At 37.4% G+C, this 26,060-nt stretch overlaps 2 protein-coding genes across 5 annotated transcripts in view; one reads left to right on the forward strand and one right to left on the reverse strand.

Moving 5' to 3' along the window:
- Positions 1 to 6,762, reverse strand: part of LOC106885160 (protein FAM184B-like) — a 52,837-nt gene extending 46,075 nt beyond the window's left edge. For 2 of the 4 annotated variants that reach the window (XM_014937099.1, XM_014937097.1), the window contains exon 1: positions 2,974 to 3,608. In XM_014937099.1, coding sequence (XP_014792585.1) covers positions 2,974 to 3,108 — 135 coding nt within the window. In that variant the 5' untranslated portion in view covers positions 3,109 to 3,608. Of the gene's footprint in view, positions 1 to 2,973; positions 3,610 to 6,712 lie in introns of those variants that run through there. The other 2 variants (XM_014937100.1, XM_014937098.1) reach the window with 2 other exon arrangements.
- Positions 6,763 to 8,676: 1,914 nt separating this feature from the next.
- NCAPG (non-SMC condensin I complex subunit G) overlaps positions 8,677 to 26,060 on the forward strand; it is a 40,463-nt gene continuing 23,079 nt past the window's right edge. Inside the window, exons 1-11 of the mRNA XM_014937066.1 lie at positions 8,677 to 9,024; positions 9,631 to 9,846; positions 10,658 to 10,886; positions 12,361 to 12,506; positions 15,498 to 15,582; positions 17,840 to 18,032; positions 19,973 to 20,122; positions 22,438 to 22,578; positions 23,555 to 23,678; positions 25,205 to 25,294; positions 25,457 to 25,636. Of these exons, the coding sequence (XP_014792552.1) occupies positions 8,914 to 9,024; positions 9,631 to 9,846; positions 10,658 to 10,886; positions 12,361 to 12,506; positions 15,498 to 15,582; positions 17,840 to 18,032; positions 19,973 to 20,122; positions 22,438 to 22,578; positions 23,555 to 23,678; positions 25,205 to 25,294; positions 25,457 to 25,636 (1,665 nt within the window). The 5' untranslated portion in view covers positions 8,677 to 8,913. The remainder of the gene's footprint in view (positions 9,025 to 9,630; positions 9,847 to 10,657; positions 10,887 to 12,360; positions 12,507 to 15,497; positions 15,583 to 17,839; positions 18,033 to 19,972; positions 20,123 to 22,437; positions 22,579 to 23,554; positions 23,679 to 25,204; positions 25,295 to 25,456; positions 25,637 to 26,060) is intronic.

Genomic DNA, 26,060 nt, shown 5'->3' on the forward strand with positions numbered 1-26,060 from the left:
CAGAGCAGTACATGGAGCCTAGGTGAGCTTACAAATATGCTCATTGGTTTTGCTCCTTAGTCTGACATGGCAAAACAGTGTACGTTCTACATATCAGGAGTTTAAAAAGTCTTTGTGAAAAGGGCCAGGCATCTAAAAATACTGACAAATGGGCTACAAAAAGCATTAGTGTGCTGCAAAGCAAATGAAACATTTCTATAAGGTCTATATTTTTGCTGCTACAGCCCAAAAGGTGCAGAACAGAAAGATACACCACTGAAGGTATGAAAACTGACTATATTTTACCTCTCCAAAAGCAGAAATAGCAGGGCAGTAGAATGAGAAAAGCTTTCAGGATCTCTGTGTCCTGATTACCTATGGGGGTCCCTGTACCAGCCTATGTTTTACAATTTAATCAGCACTTCATTCAACCATGGGAACTCCATCACCTCACCCAGTTTGGTTCTGCTGGTGGTGCCTTAGCACACCCCTCCTAAGCCTCTGAGAGCAGTAGGCGCCCACTACTGACTATGTAACAAATGTAAATCAAGCTCTGTATCCTAAACCTGATTTAAACATTTTGTATTCATCACTCCTGGCACAATGCGTAGAGGATGAGTAATTAGATCATTATATCCCCATCAATGAAAATCTAACATCACTGGGACAGGAAGTTGCAGCTGCATAACAACAGACAGCAGTACTGTATAGTAGGTTAGAAACAGAAAAGGAAAGCACTATAGGAGATTTAAAGCTAGGAGGGATATTATTATAATTATCCTGACTGTAATATAGCCAAGAAAACAGCGATTTGAAAGGAAGCCCTCAAAGTTCCTACCCCAAAAATGATTATAACAATTTTTCATAGCTATTTTTCAGCAAATCTGGTCTCAGGTTTTGCTTCTCAGATGTCTTCTGTTGGTACAGCATTAGCCTACCCAGAACTTAGAAGGGAAAGCTTATGAATAAAATTCCAATTCTGCCATGCATTCTCTCTAAGTGCAGTGTTATTGCAGAGAAAATTAGTTCTTAAAAGCCATATTCCAAAACAGAATTATTTGCTTTTCACAAGTGCTTTTTTGAGTTTCAGGTATAAATCATCTTTATTTCAGATGACTGAGAAGTATCCAGAGGGGAAATTCTATTAAAAGAAATCACCCTACCCACATTTTAACAGTAGAAATTTAGCAAAAGCATCTGAAAAAACCACCACAATAGAATTTTGCCATTATCCTTTGCACTGGGATGATTTTTTTCTCCCCCTTCTGCTGCTAGAATAGGAGAACATTCTTCCCCAACCCAAAGACAAGCTTTATAATGTAATAGACAGGGTATTTTTTCCTCAAAATTTAGTTGTGATTAGAGACAAAAATCTGTACAGAAAATGTTTGGCTTAGGAGTTGAAAATTTTGAATGAGTGTTTCTTTGCACAGATCTCATCAATATGTTCTAAGTCTGCTGCTGAGAAATGGATCACCCAGAAAGACAGAGCTGGTGACTCCTCAACTCTTGTTACTCTGAAGTATAGGATATCCATTAATAGAGATACAGCTATTGCTTTTCTGTTAGAAAAGGTAATACTATGATTCTTTTGAGTGACACTTAGGGACAAATTTTACTTAGAGTGCAAAATTGATCAAAGACAGCAAGGGAGTACCAGACAGGAAACAAGGGAACGACTCAGGACATCTTAATCTTATTTGCAGTCATCTTTCATGTACATTTCACGACGGTTGAGGAATCAAGAATGTTATCAATAAACAGAAAGTGCTTCTCTAAGAATTTTCAGACTTAATTGCTCAGTCATATCTATGTTCAAAATTATAGAAACAACTAATGTTTATTTGGATAGTTTTCTTTCAATTACTACAGAATGAAAATGTACCTTGAAGAGTAATGTGTGCATTCATGGGCAAAAAGTAAGGATCAGATTGTGTACAAATACTTATCAGAGAAGCATACAACCAAAGCACCAGTACAGTATTGGTATTGTACAGTAAGTATAATATAGCAAGTATATGTGTAAATATAGGTAGCATTTTGTATGTATTCATACACATGATATAAATTACGACAGTTGTCATTTGTTGAGAATGGCATCATAACTAGTAAGCCATTCTAATTTGAACATCTTAATGGTTTCCTATTGTTTGACACGTATTTTTAGTTGGTGTTCTTTCATTGTCAGGTTTTTTTTATTGCTAAAATGTCTTTACCAATTGCAGTGAGGTTACAGAACATGTAAACTCTGGGATCAGCAAGCAAGGGTGGGAAATAGATTTTTCTCACTGACAAAGGTGCAGCACAAGAATAGCTTAAAAGCTCACTGCGACCTCCTACGGATATTCTCTTCTTAAAAGTGGTGTGGAAAAATATTTAGTAGTATAACTCGGTATTGCCTAGAAGTTTTACTACAATATACTACGTAATTTAGTCCTGCCTCTTTCCAACTCCTGTCTTTTACGAAGGTCACTTAAGTATCTCCACACATGCACATCAGGAACAAATAATACTGTACTTTAGTACCACAGTTCGGCTGCAGTTCTGCAACAATACTACTCGAGAGCCTATAAAACGCAAATAAATTGCTGTCTTCGTAATTCTGGAAAAAAAATCGGATACCGTCAATTCCTCCGAGCAGCACGCTGACAAACCCTACGTCTTCGCAGAGCTAGAGCTCATCTCGCTATTGTTGCACGCTAATTAGAGCGGTTAAGTGCGAGACGTGGATCGTCAGCCACAAAGACAACCCGCCACGCTTGGTCTCTAACACCCGCAGGAGAACTCTTTGAAAGGAAGTTTGTGCCCACCGATGTTCGCAGGCACCGCCTCATAAGAGACAACCCGGTTTCTCTCACTCGCTGTGAGCCAGGGGCCAGCAGAGCGGGCAGCCGGGAGCCAGGGGCCAGCAGAGCGGGCAGCCGGGAGCCAGCCCCGCCGCCCCCGGCCCGGGCAGCCTCACCTCCCCGGAAAGGCTGCGGGAGTCAGACTTACCTTAGTGAGCTGGGCAATCTTCTTGCACATTTTCATGTGCATTTCCTGATTGCATTCCTCTGCCGAGCTGCTGCGAGCGGCTTTAGATCCATTGCAAGTCCCGGGCTGATGAATCTTGTTTATGCCAGAGGCCATTAGGCTTGAATTTTAATCAAGTCTGTCTGCGTACGCTCGATCTGTCCCTGCTGCTGCCCCCCCCTCCCCGAGGCTGCAGGCACTCAAACCCCCATAGCGCTGGAGGAACTTCACCCCCAAACAGGGCAAGCTCCAGCCGCTGCCGCTCTCCTTCTGAGCAGATGTCCTAGTCCTTCAGCACAACACCCAGGCGAAGAGGCAGAGAGCAGCATGTGCAAACATCCTCATCGCGTTTTGTTGGGGTTTTTTTTGATTTTTTTTTTTCCCTCCCCTTCTCTTCAAATGGTTGAGCTTCCGCCAGGAGGAGATGCCAGTGGCTGGATGCTACAAATTCCCCAGAGGGGACGCTGAGCCAGCCATAAAGGCAGCAGCACAGACGTCGCTGGGGTGCTGTTAGAGAGATCGTCTGCAGATTAAATCATGCTGCCTTCTTGGGCTGCCAAAGGATTGCAGAGGTCATCAGAGAGGACGGTGTTGGCACCTTTCATAAGCTCTGCTATTTTGGCAATCCTCTCCAAGTCCAGATGGACCAACAAAGAGATGAAAAAAATACCTTGTTCAATTTTTGTTGCTCAGCAGAAAGCAGAATGAAGCAGTTCTTCCAGCTAAGAGGCAGACTTGAGCGCAGCTGAGCCCAGAAGCTGTGTCCAGGATCCAGTGTGCCTGATCCAAAGAGACTGGTCAGTTCCCCTCAGTCACACTAAAGGCACTGGAAAGGTGCCAGAAGAAAACTGACAGTAATACGGGTCATGTCTTTTTCATCTGCAAGCCGTTCCCTCTCTTCAGAAAGCAGGCTTCTACATGTAAAAATAAATAAAAGGACAGAAAAGGCAGAAAAAAAGCCCACAAAAAATAAGGCAAGCTATTAAGATAATGGGATTTTTGAAGAAGAATGCTTCAGTCAAGTTATGCAAGAGGAAAATGGTTAGTGGGCACGTTTAAACAAGTCTAGAAGAGAAAAGGGAAGGAGAGGAAGGCAAAGTAGGGTGAAATCAGAGGTGGAGAGGGAGAAAAGGGAGAAAAAACAGGTAAGAGAAGTTGAGGGCTGCTGAATAGCCCTTTGATGTGTCACTGCAGCCAGTACAAGAGACCCCATGGAGCAGGCCGAGGGCCCTGTCTCAGCTCACCCTGGCTCACAGCCCCCTCTGAGGCTGCCTCTTCCCCCCTGCAGGTCAGGCAGCTTTCCCCTCTCACCTCCTGGCAGTACTCTCCATCCTTCTTGGGCAAGAAGCTTCCACTTTGCTAGTGATGGGTCTCAGGACTATCAGAATTGGGAAGGAGGATTACCCAGTGTCAGGTAAGGGAAGGGAAAAGTGTCAGCATAAAAAGGAAATTCTCAGTGAGGGCAAAAAGAGATAAAGCACTGTTAAGAATAAATACTCCAAGAGGAAAAGGAAGAATGCCTGCAGGCAGCGGGGAGAAGGAGGAGTGAGAAGATATAAGAAGAGAAGACCTTAGGACAGAGAAACCAAACCCTTTAATTGCTGAGAGAAAAGGAGGGACTCTAAATCTCAGGAGGCAGAAAGAATCTTCACTACAGGAGTGAGAGGAAATGAAGACCGACTGAGAAACGCAGAATAGGAGAAGGGAAAGGCCAGGAAGGAAAACCAAGATGGTCTGGGAGATGCTCAGCAGGGAAGAGAAGTTTAGTGCAGGCAGAACTTTAATAAGAAAAGGTAAGAAACAGAGCCTTGCACACAGGAATGACTAAGTATAGTTTCTTCTGGCACTGGCATTAGTGTCCAAGATGCTGCTGCCTGTGACTGAAACTATGACCAGAGGATAAGGACATGCCATCGTCAATGGTCTGGTGTCTGATAAGACATGAATCACAGAATGATATGGGGTTGGAAGGGACCTCTGGACATCATCTAGTCCAACCCCCCTGCCAAAGTAGGTCCACCCAGAGCAGGTTGCACAGGAACATGTCCAGGTGGGTTTGGAATGTCTCCAGTGACGGAGGCTCCACCATCTCTCTGGGCAGCCTGTTCCAGGGCTCTGCCACCCTCAGAGTAAAGAAAAATTAACAAATGTGCAAAAGGTTTTAAAAGTACTTACAATAAGTTATGTGTGTTATTGCTCTACTAGGCAGATAGTAACATTCATGTTTTTCCTACTGAATACCAGAGGACACAGACACTTACACAAGCACAGACAGAGCCGAGGAACACAGATCTTCAGGTACATGGGGAAAGGAATAAACCACTGAGATATTTTCAAGGAAGCTGTGTATGCATTTTGGAAGGTTAGAGGGGAAAACTTGAGGCTTTGGTACAAGATGGCATTTTAGCAGAACATAACTTGTCACTGGTAAAGTATTCTGAGTCCAGACAAGACTTGCCAGTCAATACTCCAAACATTAGAAAAAGCTTCAATCTCATGCTCAAGTGACTCAAGTTCATTAGATCCACTACACAAAAACGGACAAAATATTACTGCTTATATTTTTAATATGGAAACAGGAAACTACCAGACGCATCAGTTACAAAACATTTCCTAAATAGATAGCAACAAATTCCTATTTTTTGCCTCTTTTTTATCCAGTGACCTACATCTAAAATTACCACAAAGTAATTGGCATGCAGCAGTTTTGGCTTACCCTGTGGCACTGTGTATTTGCTCACACAACTGACTGATAAAGGAAAGAGAAGGGATCCAGAACAGTAGGGCAGAAGTAGGGAAACACCCAGAAGTAGACCATAGCATTGCAGATAAGGTCACTATTTCAAAGGACAAGGAAAAAATCTTGAATTATTAGAGCACGCTTCCCTCTAGAGCGCCATCCAAACTTTGGAGTTTCATCATTCCTTTCCTTTCCAGATAGGATTGTGAAAACCACCAGCTATGATCTCTGAGCCTGTGCTGCTGGTGAGGTCCTTACCTTCCCAGTTGGTCACTGTATCCTTCCCTCAGGAAGCAGCTGATGCTCACTGGAACCTCAGAGTTGGCTCAGAAAACCACAGAAGGTCAGGGCTGAGCTTAAAGGGGCTTCTTGGGCCCATGGGCAAGGGGTGGGGCTGGAGCCCCCAGGTGAGGCTGGTCAGGGGCCATTAAGCTTTATTAGTGCAATCGGGGCCATGAAACATAACCTGTAAAAACTATGACAGCAAACATCCCTTCCAGTTAAACAAAGTATCTGGTATCAGGGTGAGACTGGTATACACTACACAGAGCAAAGCCCAAATGGCCAACATTTGCAATCCTACTTCAGCGTGTTATATACCTACACATGAAATATCAATTATGATACTGGGAATCTGGATCCCTGTCACATATTTACCCTGAAAATGAGCACGTCTAACTGGATTAGACATCACTTTGTCATAACAGAAGCCTGACTTCTGTTTCTACCTAGAAATACAAAGCCTACCAGAAATATTTAAAGCAGACTGGAGGAAATAAATCTTATATCCTGGCTGAAATCCGTCATAAGGGACTGCAAGGTATTCACCAAGGAAAATCCTCATCTGTAGATCTGAGAAGCAGGTAAGCACAAATGGGCTGCCAAATCCATCAAAATAAAAAATAATCTAGTTCACATTATTAGTTTCACTTAAAGGGAAACTCCTGGGTTTTTACGACCACAAGAATCGTAAAGTTTTACCTGCTCTCCTCTTCCTGTTTCCATCTTTTTCTCCCCATCTTCTCCTCTTTCTGTTTCTGTAGTCTTCTTTTCCTATAGTGGAAAAAAGTTAGATGAAATTAATTTTCCGGTAAACATATCTTAAATAGAAAGATGGTTACACATTTTATTTCCCTAGAAAATACAACCAAAACAAAACAAAATCCCAAAAAACCCAACTCATTGAGCATTTGCTGTTGATTATAATGTTTTTGGAGAGTAACTATTTATTCCACATGAAATAAAAACTTTTAGAAAAAGTTAATATGTATGATTGTATGTTACTATTGTACTTGTGCATACAGAATGCATTTCCTTCCCTCTAGGAGCAGGAAGCCAGATCCATTTTAACCTTTTAAAAGTTAATACAAAACACAAACAACTCACCTTTAAAAAGCAAGCATCTGTTTTAAACATACACAAATGTATGGTAGTACAATATATCAGGGAAAAACCTCTGTGACACATGTATAAATTATTTTAAAATTTATTTTTATTTTTGTCTATAGAACAGAACACTTTTTTCCCTGCTGCTGTCCTCCACTCTCCACATACAGCTCATATACCTCATAATCCTTGACACAATTGTAAAGAGAAAATAATTCCATTATTTTGTCTATAAAAATCTGCTACTTAAAGAAAACACTGGGAAGATTCAGATTTGGAACAAGACTGACCCCTAGTGCTTATCTATTTTATTTGTTAGGTGGGTTGTTTTTTTTCTTAGAAAGCCAAAAGTGACCCTTCTTCAGGATGGATTCTGTCTATTTCACCTTCTGTCATTTGATGGTATGTAAACTGTTTTTCTAGGTAACTATCATCACTTGAGGTAATGAGACACTTATTTTTTAAAGCTCAAACACATAAAGGCATCAAATACATTAAATTCCTAATGTCCACATCTTAACTATTTCTGTTAAGGTTTTTGAATACTGTCCTTAAGTCTGCAATTAACATATGCTCAGACTGTTTCAGCTAATCATCCCCTGCCTTGCTTCCCCTTTAATATCAGCCACTGTCTCACAGTACGTTCTGTAACCTGTAACGTGTCTCTGGAGTTTGAGCTTAGTTATCTTTCCTGTTTTTAATAAGATACAAAATTTATTATTATTCTGAAGTTTAGAGATTTCTGGGAAAACATTAGGTTCACAACAAGTGCTTGAAAAATTGAGGAAAATTTCTACTAGTAAAAGATTCAGTCTAGAAGGAACACAAATAAGTATTCCAAGTCAGTTATCCATACTGTCCATCTTTTCAGCCCCCCTTACAGCTGACACAAAACAGAAAGATGTCTCAGTCAGAAACACAATCTACAAGTTGGATCCATCATGGGTAGTTAACTCAAGGAAAACTAAGCAAGCGGCTACTTACTTAGCCAGTTAACCTAGTGAACTTAATCCCTTTTCTTACCTGTATCTCTAAAACAGGCAAATGTATCTCGCTCTAGATCTACCGCTCCCCAAAGGGCTTTTATTACTTTTAGGCACAGCCTGAGCCTTCTTGGTTTGCTGCCCCAATTGCTTCGATGTAAGGCGTTTGTTAACAAAACGCAATTACACTCATTTTTTCAGATGGTCACGTCCGGAGAGGTCTTCGGGAGAGCGGCTGAGGCCAGCACCACAGTTTATCATCCTTATTCAACAGCTTTGCACCAACGTACATTGTGGAAATCCTCCCGCACGACGCTTCTCCTCAGCCTCTGGCTCAGCCGACACCCGGCCTGCTTTGAAACAGCCGCCCCTACCGGGAGCGCGCCCCAGAAGGCGGAGAAGAAGGAAGGCGGAGGAGAAGAAGTCAGAGGAGGAGGAGGAGAAGGCGGAGGCGCTGCCGCCCCTCTCCCTCACGGCCCGCCCCGCAGCAAGATGGCGGCTACGGCGCCCTCCGCGCGCGCCCGGCTTAACGGCCGCCCCGCCCGCCATTGGCCCGGAGTCCAGTTTGAAGCTGGGCGCGCGAGCGCCGCGGCCGTTGCTGGCGCGAGACGGTCTGTGGCGGCAGCGGCCCCGCGGCTGAAGCGGGAGGCGAGGAGCGGCTGGGCTCGGCTCGGCTGGGCTGTGAGGCGGGAGTCTCGGTCGGCTTACGGCCCTTACGCCGTTAGGGCCCTCCTGAGGGGTGGAACAGCGGCTCCCCGTCTTCCCGCGAGTCCGGAGAGGGTTATCCTGAGGTGACCGGTCTCCCCTGCAGCCATGGGAGTGAAAAAGAGGGTTCTGCAAATCAAAGAGGCCTTTCAGCTGGCCCAGAAGCCTCACCACAACCACGCGAAACTGGTCATGGATTTGAAGAGCACCTATAACCAGGTAGGGCCGCCCTCGGGGCGTGCCAGCGGCGGGGCGGAGCGGAGCGGTCACCGCCGGGCTGAGGGGAAAGTGAGGGCCTTGGGGGTCTGCTCGGCTCTTATTTCAGAGGGCACCGACCCTCTTTGGCCTTCTTTCCCCTAAAACAGACATTGAGGCTAGTATGACTAAGAAAAGCACTGCGATTTTAAAAAAAGTCGCACGCTAGACTACTATATGCAGTTGTCTCCTGCGATCACGGGTGTAAGAACGGCCCACGGCAGGTGTTAACGATGTTGCTGGAAGATGTTTAGAAACCCGAGAAGTAGATGTGACAGAGGACAATACCGGATGAGGGTGTCGATTGCCTTTCTGAAACCTATTGGGAAATAAATGTAAACTCCCGAGTGGAGCTCAGGGACCAAGAGATATGCCTGCTGTAGGGCTAAAGCAAAATATTCAGTGCAGAGGGCACAGCAGCGGGTATGCCCTAACTGCTGGCTTTAGCTCTTTGAAAATTGAAATGGAAGCTGTCAGTTATAAAACCATTTGTTTTTTCTGTGGTACTACTTTTGAAAGATGAACCAGGTAGTCATCTCTTGTTGTGGTTTGATTCTTACTTCTTTTTAGTTGGAAGATAAGGAGGATTTTCATGAAAAGTTCATTCATTTCCTTAAGTATGCTATGATAATCTACAGACGGGAACCAGCAGTGGAACAAGTGATCGATTTTGTGGCTAAATTTGTTACTTCATTTTATCAAATGGAGAAAGAGGATGGTAGTGAGGAAAGAGAAGAAGATGAAGAGAATTTGCTTCTGAATTATGTGTTTAACTTTCTGCTTGAGGTATAGTAACACTTATTATTAGAGCTTTAACTTAAGTGGAAACTTCATGCAGCGGGGATAACTTGCTGGCGCCGGGGATGATACTGACAAGCTGGAACTTAAAAAGTGAAAGCAAAGCTGGTGCTTTGCAAGTAACACCGTACCCCCCTCTGCTCCACCAACTGCATTTCAAAAGTTAGGCCCATGACAAAATATGAATTGCTTTTTTTATTTGGCTGTCAGATATGTTCTCATATGCTTTACTATACGTGCATTTTTAAGTGTGGAATTCTGGAAGGGTCGTGGAAATGAATTTATGCTGTTTCTTTGATGAGTAAAAATATTAAAAGACCTTTCATATGGTTGGTATACGTATTCATTTCTGCCTATTGCAAGTGTTATAAAGAACACTGACAGTTCCAATAGGATGAAAACACAGGTAGAATTACAGTTCCTTAAACTAGTGTTTTGATAAGGAGAAATTATTGGTCAGGCCAAGGTCACTAATCATCATTGCTAATATATATATATTTTTTTTTTTCACTTCTAATGTTTTATGGAGGGGTAAGTTAGCTAATGTACAATAGTCTGCACTGAGTGATAAGCGTGTTTCTTCCTTTGTGAAGATGTGACTGATTATGTAAAGTGCTACTGATACAAGTGATGGGCCACAAGTGTTTTCCTTAAATACGAGAAGCTTTTGAAATACAGAAGTGCATATTTCATGTACTGTATAGAATATTAACTACTTGCATGTGCATGTTAATAGCCTTATGTTGGAAATGAGAAAGGTGTGATTATGAAAATACTTTCATTTTTTTCTTTCCCTAAGTCTCACGATGCGAACAGCCATGCAGTTAGGTTTCGAACGTGCCAGCTTGTTAATAAGATTTTGGGAAATATGCCAGAGAATGCCCAGATTGATGATGATTTATTTGATAAAATTAATGAAGCCATGCTGGTTAGACTTAAAGATAAATTTTCAAATGTGAGAATTCAAGCTGTCTTGGCCCTGTCGAGACTTCAAGATCCTAAGGATGAAAACTGCCCTGTTGTTAATAGTAAGTAGTATCGGATTTTTTTCTTCTGTTTAAGAACAACATTTGTTGATTTACATTACTTTTAAACATTTTAAAGCATTTCTTTTCAGCATTGAGTAAACAAAACTTAGAGGGGATTCTTGTAATAATTCATAAACTGTGGAGCTCCTTGCCAGAGGAGGTTGTAGATATGAGAGTTGTGTATGTTCAAGGGCAGAAAAGAGAACTGCTTCAAGGAGAGATCCACTGGTGATTAAATGACAGACAAATCATTTTGGGCTCAGGCTGTTCTATGAACTGAATGTAACTGAGGGATGGTGAGAATAACGGGATGTTGTGAATTGGGGTGGAGATACGATACATGCTTTTTCAGTTCTTGCCCCCTAAGGAGCCTTTTGTACTATTAATTGAATTGAACTTCTACAAAAACACTTAGAGGAGTGGAGGTGATAATAGAAAAACTATTTTTTTCTCAAATTACAGCTGTCTGCCCTATGAGAGGCAAACTGGTTACTGGCATTGCTGACCAAAGATTTTTTGGGGGCATTTTTTTTTTTTTTATCCCGAATCTCATTTTGTTCATGATGATGAACAAGAGATTAGCACCTTTGTAACCCAAGTTTCTTGACACAGTTTTTGTGCTGGTTTGAGGTTTCTTTGTGTATAGTATGACTCTTTACTAAGCCTCTACTTCCATTGCCTCGAGGTGGAAAGTCTGTAGGTTTGTGCCAGAACAGCTGGTATGTAAATTGTGCCCTGATTAAACTAAATTCTGTCTTTTGTGAAGAGAGTAAGTTAGTTGGGATTTTTTTGTTGTTAAGGAACCTTCTTTGAAATTATATTTTCTAAGTGTTTGTTTATAAAGTCCTTATTTAGGAGCACATAAATTTCATAGTCAATCATTGTCTCACAGAGAAAGAACATGAATTCCAGTATTCTCTGAAATTCTTTCTGTTGCTTTTAATTTTGAAGAAGGGTCAAGAATATAACAAAAAACATTACACAAGAGATTTACTATTTGAGTTTCGGTAGAAGATTGCAGTTTTCCATCTATAGGAAAATTTGAGTATCTGCCTCAAAGGTAATTAGAATGTATAGACAGTGAATAGAGTTCTTAAGGAGCCAACATTTGGAAGCTTTTTAATTTTTGTTTTTATTTTTTTGTCCACAAAGTGGTTATTTATAGGTAGTCTAGAGTTGCAATTTACAGAATTATTTGCTGAGGATCCTACTTGTGATTGAAAATATTATTTTATTAGTTAAATTTGTTTTGAGATCATAGCTTAGCATGTAATTACCATAAAGCCTTGGGGCTGTGGCTCTAATTTTATGATTATGATCTAATGTTCCCTAAATTTGTATGAGCTATGCAGGGGCAGAGGAAAAGTTTTAGTAATAGCTGCTGATTATTTTTTTTTGTTGTGTTTGTTTTGTCTGGTTTTCTATAGTGTTTCAAACCCTTACAAAAACATTATTATGACTATTTTACTTTCAGTCTACAACACATTACTTGAAAATGATTCAAATTCAGAAGTAAGGCGTGCAGTTCTGTCTTGCATTGCTCCATCAGCGAGGACTTTGCCAAAAATTGTAGGTCGCACTATGGATGTAAAGGAAGCTGTCAGGAAGCTCGCATATGAGGTAAATTGAAGCACTTAATATTTCAAAGACTGACTCGGGAAAAAGACATTAAAACTTTTATTATATTTCATTGTCTATACACTGAGAACAGTTAAATTATTTATTTTCACTTGCCAGAATTTTGAAGGGGAGTGATTTAATACAACTTTTTAAGTTAAAAATCCTGAATTTGACTGAAGAACTTGCATGACAGAAATTACTTTTGTGATAGAACTTCAGGACCAGACAGTAAAAGTATACACTATGCATACAATCTTTTGTTTTCTATCTATGCTTTTTGTGATGTTTGTGAAGCAATTTTTCTTCTCTGTTAGGATATTTTAGATAATTCAGTAACGTTAGGATCACAGCAATACTAGTGTAAAAAATTGCCTATTTTTGGTATTCCAGTTTTGAGAAGTATCAACCATTACTTATGTTTATGTGTAGGGGCAAGAAGGTATGCTACCATGTTTATTTCTTGTACAGACATCTTAGGCAAGATCTTGAAACAAAAATGTTAAATTTTTTCACACAGAACCATCTTCTGTTCTTTCTTAATTTAGATTAAATTCTGGTTTTTAACTGAATCTGTGTGTTAGTAGGCTTTAAGAAAAGCACATACTTTAGTTTTTTCATTGCAGGTATTCATTGCTCTTAAAGCTTTAAAGAGAAAATAGTTTTCATATCTAGGTGTTGCACTAAGAGGAGCTGCCAAGCTTCTAAGTTATTTGTTAACTTTATTCTTTATTTATTTTACATTTTATTCCATGCACAAGAATCTGCTTGTTAATATATTGGTACAATGCTGATGGTATAGATGGTATAGATATTACAGGCTTTTGTTGATTTGAGGTTTCTGTGGATGGATAAAACCGAGAGTTTAAAGCCACAGGTAGTTAATGAATATTGATAATAGAAAAACTATTTTTTTCTCAAATTACAGCTGTCTGCCCTATGAGAGGCAAACTGGTTACTGGCATTGCTGACCAAAGATTTTTTGGGGGCATTTTTTTTTTTTTTATCCCGAATCTCATTTTGTTCATGATGATGAACAAGAGATTAGCACCTTTGTAACCCAAGTTTCTTGACACAGTTTTTGTGCTGGTTTGAGGTTTCTTTGTGTATAGTATGACTCTTTACTAAGCCTCTACTTCCATTGCCTCGAGGTGGAAAGTCTGTAGGTTTGTGCCAGAACAGCTGGTATGTAAATTGTGCCCTGATTAAACTAAATTCTGTCTTTTGTGAAGAGAGTAAGTTAGTTGGGATTTTTTTGTTGTTAAGGAACCTTCTTTGAAATTATATTTTCTAAGTGTTTGTTTATAAAGTCCTTATTTAGGAGCACATAAATTTCATAGTCAATCATTGTCTCACAGAGAAAGAACATGAATTCCAGTATTCTCTGAAATTCTTTCTGTTGCTTTTAATTTTGAAGAAGGGTCAAGAATATAACAAAAAACATTACACAAGAGATTTACTATTTGAGTTTCGGTAGAAGATTGCAGTTTTCCATCTATAGGAAAATTTGAGTATCTGCCTCAAAGGTAATTAGAATGTATAGACAGTGAATAGAGTTCTTAAGGAGCCAACATTTGGAAGCTTTTTAATTTTTGTTTTTATTTTTTTGTCCACAAAGTGGTTATTTATAGGTAGTCTAGAGTTGCAATTTACAGAATTATTTGCTGAGGATCCTACTTGTGATTGAAAATATTATTTTATTAGTTAAATTTGTTTTGAGATCATAGCTTAGCATGTAAAATAAAGCCTTGGGGCTGTGGCTCTAAACTGTTCCCTAAATTTGTATGAGCTATGCAGGGGCAGAGGAAAAGTTTTAGTAATAGCTGCCGATTATTTTTTTTGTTGTGTTTGTTTTGTCTGGTTTTCTATAGTGTTTCAAACCCTTACAAAAACATTATTATGACTATTTTACTTTCAGTCTACAACACATTACTTGAAAATGATTCAAATTCAGAAGTAAGGCGTGCAGTTCTGTCTTGCATTGCTCCATCAGCGAGGACTTTGCCAAAAATTGTAGGTCGCACTATGGATGTAAAGGAAGCTGTCAGGAAGCTCGCATATGAGGTAAATTGAAGCACTTAATATTTCAAAGACTGACTTGGGAAAAAGACTTTAAAACTTTTATTATATTTCATTGTCTATACACTGAGAACAGTTAAATTATTTATTTTCACTTGCCAGAATTTTGAAGGGGAGTGATTTAATACAACTTTTTAAGTTAAAAATCCTGAATTTGACTGAAGAACTTGCATGACAGAAATTACTTTTGTGATAGAACTTCAGGACCAGACAGTAAAAGTATACACTATGCATACAATCTTTTGTTTTCTATCTATGCTTTTTGTGATGTTTGTGAAGCAATTTTTCTTCTCTGTTAGGATATTTTAGATAATTCAGTAACGTTAGGATCACAGCAATACTAGTGTAAAAAATTGCCTATTTTTGGTATTCCAGTTTTGAGAAGTATCAACCATTACTTATGTTTATGTGTAGGGGCAAGAAGGTATGCTACCATGTTTATTTCTTGTACAGACATCTTAGGCAAGATCTTGAAACAAAAATGTTAAATTTTTTCACACAGAACCATCTTCTGTTCTTTCTTAATTTAGATTAAATTCTGGTTTTTAACTGAATCTGTGTGTTAGTAGGCTTTAAGAAAAGCACATACTTTAGTTTTTTCATTGCAGGTATTCATTGCTCTTAAAGCTTTAAAGAGAAAATAGTTTTCATATCTAGGTGTTGCACTAAGAGGAGCTGCCAAGCTTCTAAGTTATTTGTTAACTTTATTCTTTATTTATTTTACATTTTATTCCATGCACAAGAATCTGCTTGTTAATATATTGGTACGATGCTGATGGTATAGATATTACAGGCTTTTGTTGATTTGAGGTTTCTGTGGATGGATAAAACTGAGAGTTTAAAGCCACAGGTAGTTAATGAATATGGTTGTTATCATTTGTAGAAATGTATTTTACTGTCTTAATTTGCTTTAAGGTTTTGGCAGAAAAAGTTCACATGAGAGCTCTGTCAATAGCGCAGAGAGTAAAATTGCTGCAACAAGGACTTAATGACAGATCTGGTAAGAGACCATCTATTCTCAACATCTTAATATAAATGTTTAAGAGAGAATACTTTTGAACGTTCTGGGTGATGATTTATGTGGAAGCTTTGATGGCAACAGTAAGGAGCTCAATGGGAGTCATGAGGTACCAGGAAATGTTTAAGCAGGAGAAATTCTGCCTGCTGCTTTGGTTTTCCAGTCCCCTTATAGTGGACAAACCAGAAAGGTTTTGCCCTTTCAAAAAACTTGAGAGCCACTGAGCTCTAAAATAGGACCAAATGGTATTAAAATTAAAAAACAACAATTTAATTATAAACACAGAAGTACAAAAATGTAACAATTTAATCAGTGTATTTCGAAATTCACTTTGTTACAATATTTTTGTAACTAATAAATACATTTAAGAATTGAAATGTAAACATTAATATCAATATGATGATTGCTTGAAAATGTTTCCTGTGTGCCTTTGATGTGAAAAATCTTCTCAGCTGTTTAATTTTTCCTTTAACTAGCTTGAATTTTTTAAATGAATTTTTGATTTGACCCTCGTCATGAAGCAGCTTTATTCTTTTTGATGTGTTCTGTACTGTATCATTTTTATCTAAAGAGCCATTCAGAATGTACCCATAATTGTGTGTGGTGGCGTTGCTGAAGGATCAAAAGGTCCCATGCATTGGAGTGAGCCAATTTTGGCCTGCCTACATATAACAAGCCCTTTTTTTTTTTTTTTTTTTTTTTCAACAACAGCAATTATACACATGAATTTCACAATAAAAGCTGTAAGTGTGCTACTGTGTCATCCATTACTTTGTTTGGAAAATCTATACTGAGCCCTGTTGAATTTTACTGAGAATTTTCTTGACGTAGTGATGTACTGCTTGTGAACTGTGAGAAATAAGACCTATGTGGATATTAATTTAAAACAGGGAACAAAAGTACTGTTTTCATTGGTAACTGGAACTCTTAAAGGTGTTTCATGTGTACATGTGGTTTTTTTGATCTACCTTTGTTTTTGGCTAGTTGGGGATGGTGTTAGTGTGTTCTTGACAGCAAAGGAAGAGAGGATCAGCTGAGTGCTTTCTTCTGCAGTATAGAAGGACTAGTACTCCCTCATTTTGATCTGTTTTGCAAGTTCTGTGACTTTGAATATCTAGATCTATCGAATTTGCTTATCTGAGTAACTCCAGAGATAGCAAGAAGGGAACCTTCTCGTTCAAGGTTGCTAGGTTGAAACTTTTTCCATCTGTTCCGTGCATGTTTTCCCATACTGGCTTTAGAACTAGGGTTTATAATTAAACAAGACCTAGAAGACATAATCCAGATTCTGCTTAGTTCTGCTTTTCAGGGTGCGTTCAATTGTCAGTTCTCCACTCTCTTTCTTTCTACTACATTCTACTGGTTTATGCTTTTCAGCTTGGAGAGGTTTCTCAATCTTAAAACCTTAATTTAGGTCTTTCAAGGCCTTTTTACAGCTCTCTGAACTTTTGACAATATTTAAGTGGTCTTTATTATCCTGAGTTACATATAAGAGGAAAGATTAATGTTGTTAGTGTGTGGACTACATTGTTTCTGTTACATTGGGTATTGTTTTCTAAAAGGTTCTAAGAGCATACTTGTATGCTCTCTAGTTATTCTGTTTTATCATCCACCATTTCTACCTCCCTGCTTAAATCTGTGTGGATGTATGTATTCTAGATGTTCCCATAAATACTTTTCTCCTTGATTGAATACCACTGTAGAGATCCAGAAACTGTTCATTGTGGCAATGGGGAAGAGGGATTTAAAGTATCTTTATGTAAATTTCATAATCCAATTGAATAATTGAATTAACACAGGAATTCCGTGTGGCAGTTCAGACTAAAGATCTCTACAGTAGTACCCTGCTCCAAAAGCAGCCAATTTCTAAATGCCTGAAACAGAGCAAGTATATAGCAATGCTTCTCCAGAATATTTCCTTGCTCTACAAGAGTTCACGATTTGTAGATTTTCTGGGTTGAGGTGGTGTCTTTAGATGTACCAGTTTTTGGATAGAGTTTTTTTGGGTTTTTTTATTTCCTCTAGGGAAAATATTGCCTCAAAAATGTAGTAGTGCTCTGTTGATAGTTCTTGTATAACTGTTGGTTTTTTCTCTTTTTTTAAGGTAATTTTAAGTTCAATTATATAAAACTTCATTTCAAAAAGCCTTCTGTAGAAAATTGATTTGTGAAAATATGTTGAAAACTTGGTGTTTTTTGACATCTAATGTTTTAAACCATTTGAATTCCTGTATTATTAGATGCTGTTAAGGAGGTAATGAAGAAGAAGCTGCTTCAAGCCTGGTTACGATTGACTGAAGGGGATGTTTTAGAATTGCTTCATCGACTGGATGTGGAAAACTGCCCAGAAGTGGCCATCTCAGTGCTAAATGCTATGTTTTCACTATCTCCACTTAATGACTCTGTTCAGAACTGTAAAAACCTTGACAGCAGGTATGCAGATCGATCTTCATTTCCAGAAGATGAATATTTTGTGTAAGAATATTAAAGGTGTTATCTAAATGGGGAGCAGAGTAACTATTACCTGTGATAAAAGACTGATACTGTGGTGTAAACCATGATGTCTCCATGAACTGTTTGGAGAATCAATCAGAATGGAATAATTTGGCTTGTGTTTCAGCCTTCTTTTGAAGGTATTTTACTCATATTAACAGAGCTTGACATATCTTAGAGGCTTCTTTTCCTGTGTTAATGTTTGGTAGAATTTAACTGAGTTCCTCAGCTATGAAGAAGATGGCGTGATGAATATTAAGATCCATAAAGCAAAAATGAAGGGCAGAAGAAAAAAAGAAATTAGCAGTTGCAGGAAATTGCCAAGGGAGGTGAAAAATTGTGAGAAGAAATGGCTTACGCTAGTTGAGGCAACCAGAGATTATTAGCAGTGATAGGAATCTAATCTCATTAGTTGAGGCCACCAGAGTTGAATGATTATTAGCAGTGATAGGAATCTAATCTCAGATGATAAACTTCAATGACAAATTGTCACTGATTAAAAAGTGATAACAAAATCTTATTCTGTGTTTGGGGCAAAATGTGTAATGTCATCATATGAAGTGTCTTGGATTCTGGTAGTAGCTTATGACAGATATTTTGGAATCAGCAGATGCTACATGCGTTGCACTCCAAATCTACAGATGTGGGCCTGTCTGGCTTTAAAAAGCATAAATAATGGTGAAATAACTTTATTACAGCCTCTGGAAATGTGCCAATATCCTAAGAGATTCAAAGGGAACATTTACATATTTATGGACTCATCCATATATTATATGTATTTATATGTATTTATATAGTTATGGACTTTGATCCTGCACAAAATGAGGCTTTATTTCTGAAAAAATGAGATTTTTTTAAAGAAGTATATCTGTTAGACTAATGACATTTTGAGAAGTGAGTGAAATTATTCAGCTTGTAATGAGGTGATTTGATTTATGGGAAATAATAAGCTTGTTCTTGTGTGATGTTTCTTACTACAGCTTCTGATGCAGTATCTCTATGATAAATGTTTAGATTTTTGAAGTCTGTGATTTCTATTTGTTAAATTTACTTTTTAATAAAGACTTTTCAGATTAATGTGAAGCCACCAAATCATCAATTTTCATCTACATGTTGCTGGGAATTTTTTTTGTTTGTTTTCTTTTTTTTTGGAGTGTATGAGGGACCTGAAAGAAAACTGTAATAGTTATTGATAGTTTGCAAGTAAAATAGGAATCAGGGGAGTGAAAAGTACCACTGACTCTCTTTTCTGTTTTGAGGTAGAATTAACACAAAACTTAATGTTCTGCTTCTGAAAACAAAGATTATATGTCATGCTTAGTGTGGGAAAGACTGATTAAAAAAAGGAGTGGGGGGCATATGACTGGCAGAGGGTGAGCTTACAGAGGTGCTGAGAAGAAGTTCTGTTACTTTTTGCATTTGACATACTATGATTGCCACTTTAATATTGTGTGAAGGTCATGCATTAAGAATGGAAGAAACAATTCATAAACAGAAGCTGAAAAATAATGTCATGCAGTTGTTGCATTTCTGCAGATTAATGGAATTCAGTTTTCCAGACTTGTACAGTGATAACAATATTTCATGGAGTTAAAGTACTGAGGTGATTGTGCTAGGAGGTCTGAAAGGCTGAGCAGAATCTTTCTGCAAACTGGTATGAACAGACTTGATTTAAAATACTGAAAAGTGCACTGTAGTGAGAGGCTCAGGGAGCTCCGTGTCCTTGCTTAAGAAAGAGGAAGTTATTTTTGTCAGTCTATTTCTGTGGGGAATAGCTTTGAGAGGATTTTATTTTCATCTTAGGAAATAATAAATTTTGGACATTCGTTGGTTTTGGCCCTATTTTCTTTATCTCTAACTATTTATTTATTTTTGTTTAGAAAACTGATTCCACTGGAAAACTTAACACCTGAGAATGTGTTATACTGGAGATGTCTTTGTGAATATCTAAAATCAAAAGGTGAAGAAGGTGAAGATTTACTAGAACAGATGTTGCCAGAACCAGCTATCTATGCAGATTATTTATTAAGGTACGTTACATTTAAAAATAAATCTGTTGCCACTAAATAGATGTATTTTTTTTTAAACAGAGAATATATCTTTTATTCAACTATACAGGTTTCCTCTGAAGCCAAAGTTGTGCTTGAAGGAGTGATTTTTTTTTAAAAAACTTTTTTAAAGGATTTTTAAGAGAGTTTACTTTTAAACAAAATCTGTAAAAAGCAAATTTATAACTTGAAAACAATTTTTGGAATGTCCTTTCTCATGAATTATCAGCAAGATGGACTTCTAGAACAATAGCATGTAATTCTTTGCCATTTAAGGTAATAGAATACTTGTGTAATACACAGCTATCCTTTGTCCATCTCTTATTCTGTAGGTTCCTGTGTGTTTGCAAAGAACTTGCAGAAACTGATAATTTTTTCATTGTTGCAGTTTGTAAAAATAAAGTAAAATATGGCTGCTGTCCCCAAGAGAAATGTTTTTGAAAATGAAAGTTCATTCCCTTCCCTTTCCCCTGCTCAGGCAGGCATGGTTCCCAAAAACTTGTATTTGAAGGCAGTGACAGAGCTGTTAAATGAGCCAATTATTGAACATATAATCAGGGAAAAAAATGAATGTTTTGTTAAGTCAATCTTTTTACCACAGTGAAGAATGGTAATTTTTTTTTTTTGTCTCAGTGGGATATTTCAGTCTTAACATAAAATTTTAACAGAATTTATGTCTGTGAGCATGGAAAATGCAGAGAAATCTTAACTAAGATATTGTACTTGTAGGGTGACGTTTCCTGAAATGATTATAAATCAGATCTGCTGATAAATGCATTTTTTTGATAGATGTTTCCAATTAAAAATACGTGTATTCTTTTCTCACTTCAGTGGGTGCAGTATACAGCAGTACTTATAGAAATCATTGCTAGTTTTCAATGTGGAATGTGCTAACATGTTTCATAAATTTTTAATAAATGAAGCATCTGTGCTTCCTTAATTTTGAAATGTGGATCCAGTCTGGTGGGTGTAAATTTATTCATTCATAATTAATTTAAGAATCCATAAAACATTCGTTCTCCAAAAAAAAAAGCATGTCTTTTTTCCATCTGATCTTACTCAAAATGCCTTCGATTATCTTCCCCTTCAGGAAGAGGCTGAGTAAGATTGATTAGGTTTGCTGGTACTTGTTTGTAGTATCAGCTGTTAAACTATTCATTGGTGAGCTCTGCCACCAGTTGTTTCAGGTAAGATTTGCAACTGTACAATCCAAGTCTGTTTGCACTGTGACAGTATCAGGAGGAATGAGAAATTGCAAGTCATTGATACTTAAGAAAAAATGCAAGATTGTAAGCTTCACGCAGATATTTCACTGTTATCTGGTGCAGATACCATTGTTAAATGATCAGAAATAGCTGCCTGTATTTCTGTAATTGAAGGTGTTCTTAAATAGTAGCTGCATTTTTGTCCAGACTTTGAAGAAATTTTTAAAATTTACTATATTTCGTGAGCTGTTGCTGAAAAGTATCTGCAAAGCTGTGGTAAAAATAAGCATCTTTTTCACAGCTCATATTGGTATTTGAATTTTATATATTGCATTATATTCAGTATTGAATTTTATACACGGTACATTTCAGTCCAGATTTCCTGAATATGCATGCTCTCATTGATAGATAAAAGAACAATGATTATAGAAAAATAAATTAAAAAAAAAAAAGATGGAACAAACTGATTACAGTTTCCATGCGTTGTGGCTGAGTGTGTCTGACAACAGATTGTTGTTCTTCTGCGATGGCATCCTCGATCAGATAATTTAAAATTCACTGCACGCTTTAATGGTTTTCTTGCATTTTGTCTTGTAGGCAGTATAACACTTCTGATCGTGTAGAAGAATGCATAGTACCTAAATACACAGAAAAATTCTAGTTGTGTATATGAAAAATGGTACATGTGTACATTTATTCCTAAGATGCTGCCTTTATGCAGGGGTACAGAACTGAAAACACATGTACAAGTGTAACTTGTCATTTTCTGTTACTCACTGTTTTGCATTCTCAAACACTGGATTTTTTTAAATGAAGTGCATTATTTTTAAACTCTACATTATTTGGTATAACTAACTTCCTGGAACTATTAATTTATGAAAAGGAAAACACAAACATTAATTTTTAAAGTTTGTAACTAAGGTAGCTGATTATTTATGCAGGACAGAAAAGTGGTAGGGGTTTGGGGCTGTCTGTTTTGGTGGGGGGTGTGTGTGTGTTTGGGGTTTTTTTTGGTTTTGTGGTTATTTTTTTGTTTTGTTTCTTTCCACCAATGATTCTGAATGTAATTTTATCTGTTCTATTTGGATTCAGTTACCTTCAAAATATGCCAGTCCTTAGTGAGGAACAAAAAGAAGATTTTACTTGTTTTGAAAACCTGATGACAAAAGAATTTATAGGTCAGCAACTGATTCTTATCATAGGCTGCATGGATACCACAGAAGAGGGAGGAAGGTAAATTTAAATATAAAATCTGTGTTATTACGTTTATGGCACTCATGACTATGGAGAGGCATAAAATCTTTGTTGGGAAAATAACTTGATCAAACAGACAAAATACAGTTCTAATGCTAGCTGGAAAAAAAGGCACCGTCTCTAATGGAATTGTTCCCACAAGTGTGTCAAATATCATCTGCTTACTGTTATGGAAAAAATGAGTTTTAATGCAGATACAACTTTGTGTGAGGAGAACAAATTCAGTTCTCTTTCATAGCGTATTCTTGAGATTATGAAGTTACAAGGCTTTTCACTTGGAACTTAGTATATAAAAAAAATAAAAGGAGATAAATGAATTACTTCTCAGCAAATGACTTGCAGTAAGTAGCATGTGTGTTTCTTATGTTTTCAAGCCCAGTCTGCTAAAGCCTAAAAGGTTACAGATGTTTTAGATGCCAAGCTGAATTGGACTGTGTTAACTGAGTCATTCCTATAATTTGAACAGCCTTTTGATGTGAAGTTAAAAGAGTGAATAAATTTGGAAGTTCATACCATCAAAGGCATTTTATGAAAAAGTTGCAGTTCTGATAGTACAAACACAGCAATAATTCCAAACTCTGTGGCATGTGTTAGATGTATGCTGGACTGGCAGGAGAGTTGTAATTTTTTTTTAGTTTCCAGCCAGATAATGTCTATGAAGCATTCTACAATATTGATACTCTGTTTTCTGTTGGTATGACCTTTCATTGGACAGTAGTGACACCTGATTAAAAGAGTCAGCATTTTCTAGTCAAGAGAAATCAGGTAAAATCAGGAAAAGACAAACATTGCTAAATAAGGAAATACAATCAGCAGTTTATAAGAAAAGCTTCTCCATAGCTATATTATGTATTATAAAGTCTTCAGAACATTAACTCAAAGTAGGTAAAATATTAACTCTTCCACTTTCTTGAGTAAGCAAACAGATTGTTTGGTTTTTTTCTCTTTAATGCAGAAAGCATCTCTTAGTTACTTTACAAAAGATTCTCATTCTTCCTGCAACTTCAACAGCCCTTGTATCTCTGCTTGCGGAAAAATTACTCGGTATCATTAAGGATGATGACAGAAGGATTCAAATTGTAAGTAATTCTAAAAGGTCATTGTTTGCTAGGCTCTGCCTTCCCCATATATCAAACAGCCTTTACGAGGCATTCTAACAGAAATATTAGGAGTTAAAATTATTTTTAGCTTGGAAAAGCCTTTATGTTCTGCCTCTCCCCTCACTGGTTTTTTTTTTTTTTTTTTTGGATATCAGAATATGGCCTATTTTGTGGTAAAAGTAAGTTCATCAGCTTCACCATGTCAACAAAAAGTACTATTCATAGGCTACTCCGATAATAGATTTAATAGATGCATCTGGATTCTAATGGAACCCATGAGAAAATTTTGAGGGAAAGGGTTTCTGGTTTGGTTTTTTTTTTTTTTTGCATAGCTGTATTTTGTGGTTGTCTAAAGATCTTTAGGAATTTAGCTGGTGTTGTAAATGTAATCCTCAAATTAGGAAAGTATTACACTTTGACAGCCTGTTTCAGAATCCTTTGTCATATTAGATCCAAATAGTTTTGACTAGAAGATTCAAATTGAGGATAATGTACATTTCCAGGTTTTAGTTTTCTCTTCTCTCCTTTTAGCTGAGATAGGTACTAAAAATCCTTACAGGAAAAGTATTTTATGTAGTAGAGTCTTTATATATAGCATAATTATTTAAACTTGACTCCTGAAAAATAGCCTCTTGGTTTTGCTCAAATAGTTTATGTGAAGTCTGGACTTAAAGATAAAGATCAATTTTGGAAAACCTCAATCCAGTGTGTGAAGCTAGGATATGGGTTTGTTTTGTGATTATATTGGAAGAATGTAATCTTAGCATTATAGTACAATAGTAATAGTAAATTTGTGCATTTCTATTATTCTAGTGAAATATGCTGATTCAAAACATTTCCTTGATTTCGTACAGCTTGAAAGGAAGTTAAACTGAGATGATCTGATACAAGATAAATCAAATTAAGGCCATCCTGTCTCGTTCAGTCATTAGTTTTCCCTTATGTTTCATCTCATTTTTTATTAAAGTAGTGGGTCTGACTTTAAAGCAAACCCCTAACCAACAGAAAATCTCTCAGCTGAGTTCTGCTTCTATTTCTATTCATGTATTTGGCTTCAAATTTAATGACTTGCATGGCTTCTTATACTACAGATGGTGGTTTATAGACCATAAATGATAGTGTTCTTAGTTGTATTTTGATTCAAGCAGTAACAGATGAAAAACCTTACTCTCATTACCAGTAATTCCTTTTAAAGCACATGTTCGGATCTAGAGGAGATGATGCAGGTGAACTGCTGGCATAGAAGCTGCTGAACTTATTCATGGGTGTACAGTCTTCTGTTTTCTTGCTTCCTTAGCCAAATGGTAGAAAACACTAAACTTTCATGGTTAGACTGTTTATTGTCAAATTGAGGATTTATTTGCAGTGAATTAACTGTTAAGGGAAACTGCACAAGTGTTCAATGTTTTTTCAGAAGGACGGTCTTTTTAATTTGGAAAAGTTAAATGCTGAGTATCTGACATCTGAGCTGAAATTAATGACACAAATACTGTTTCTAACAATAGATTGCAGAAATTATATCAGAAGTTCGTGAGCCAATTGTTACAGTCGACCAGCCTGTTGAAGCTGCTGAAATAAGAAAGAGGGAGCTTAAGGTAAGCAGATCTTAGTTAGTAAGAAAAACATTTCTAAAGCATATTCGTCCAGTAAGAGTTTTATATAGTAGTGTATTATTGGCTAGTGTCAATAATGTATGCTTGGCTAATACCATTAAGGTTATGGTCTTATATTAACTTCCTTCCTGCTTTGCATTTCAGTTGGCTGAAATAAAAGTGAAACTTTTTGAAGCAAGAGAAGCTTTGGAAGAATGCATTACTTTACAGGATTTTAATAAAGCATCAGTATTAAAAGAAAAAATAACTGAATTGGAAGACAATAAAAATGATCTGATAAAAGCAGCAGAGCAACCTGAAATTAAAGAAATGCGTGTGGAAAAGGTCTCTTCCCTTTCTGTATTCCCAAGTGCTGGTTATGTTTTGATGTTTATTCATGGTTTTAAAAGAAGTGTACTTTAGCCTTGTATCATCTAAATTTTTAAAATTGGTGAACGTTTGTGATATTAGTATTCTGCTTCTGCATGTATAGAAGCTGATGGAATGCTCCAGTGGAATCTGAATTGCAGTTAAAGTGCTCTTTTGTCCTTGAGAAAGTAAAGAGCTCGTCAAGGGTCTTGTTTTTACTGATTTTACTATTAACTAACTGAAAGCATGAACCTGAATCTCTTTTCATCATTGTTTATAGACAGATTTCGATCCTGCACTACAAATGTGTAGTGCACAGGAAATGTTTATTTGGGTAGGGAAAAATTATGATTAATGTCTCCGTTCTCCTTATCACAGCCACCATTTGTACTAATAACGT

This window comes from Calidris pugnax, unplaced genomic scaffold, assembly GCF_001431845.1.
Source record: "Calidris pugnax isolate Ruff unplaced genomic scaffold, ASM143184v1 scaffold49, whole genome shotgun sequence".
NCBI classification, from domain to species: Eukaryota; Metazoa; Chordata; class Aves; order Charadriiformes; family Scolopacidae; genus Calidris; species Calidris pugnax.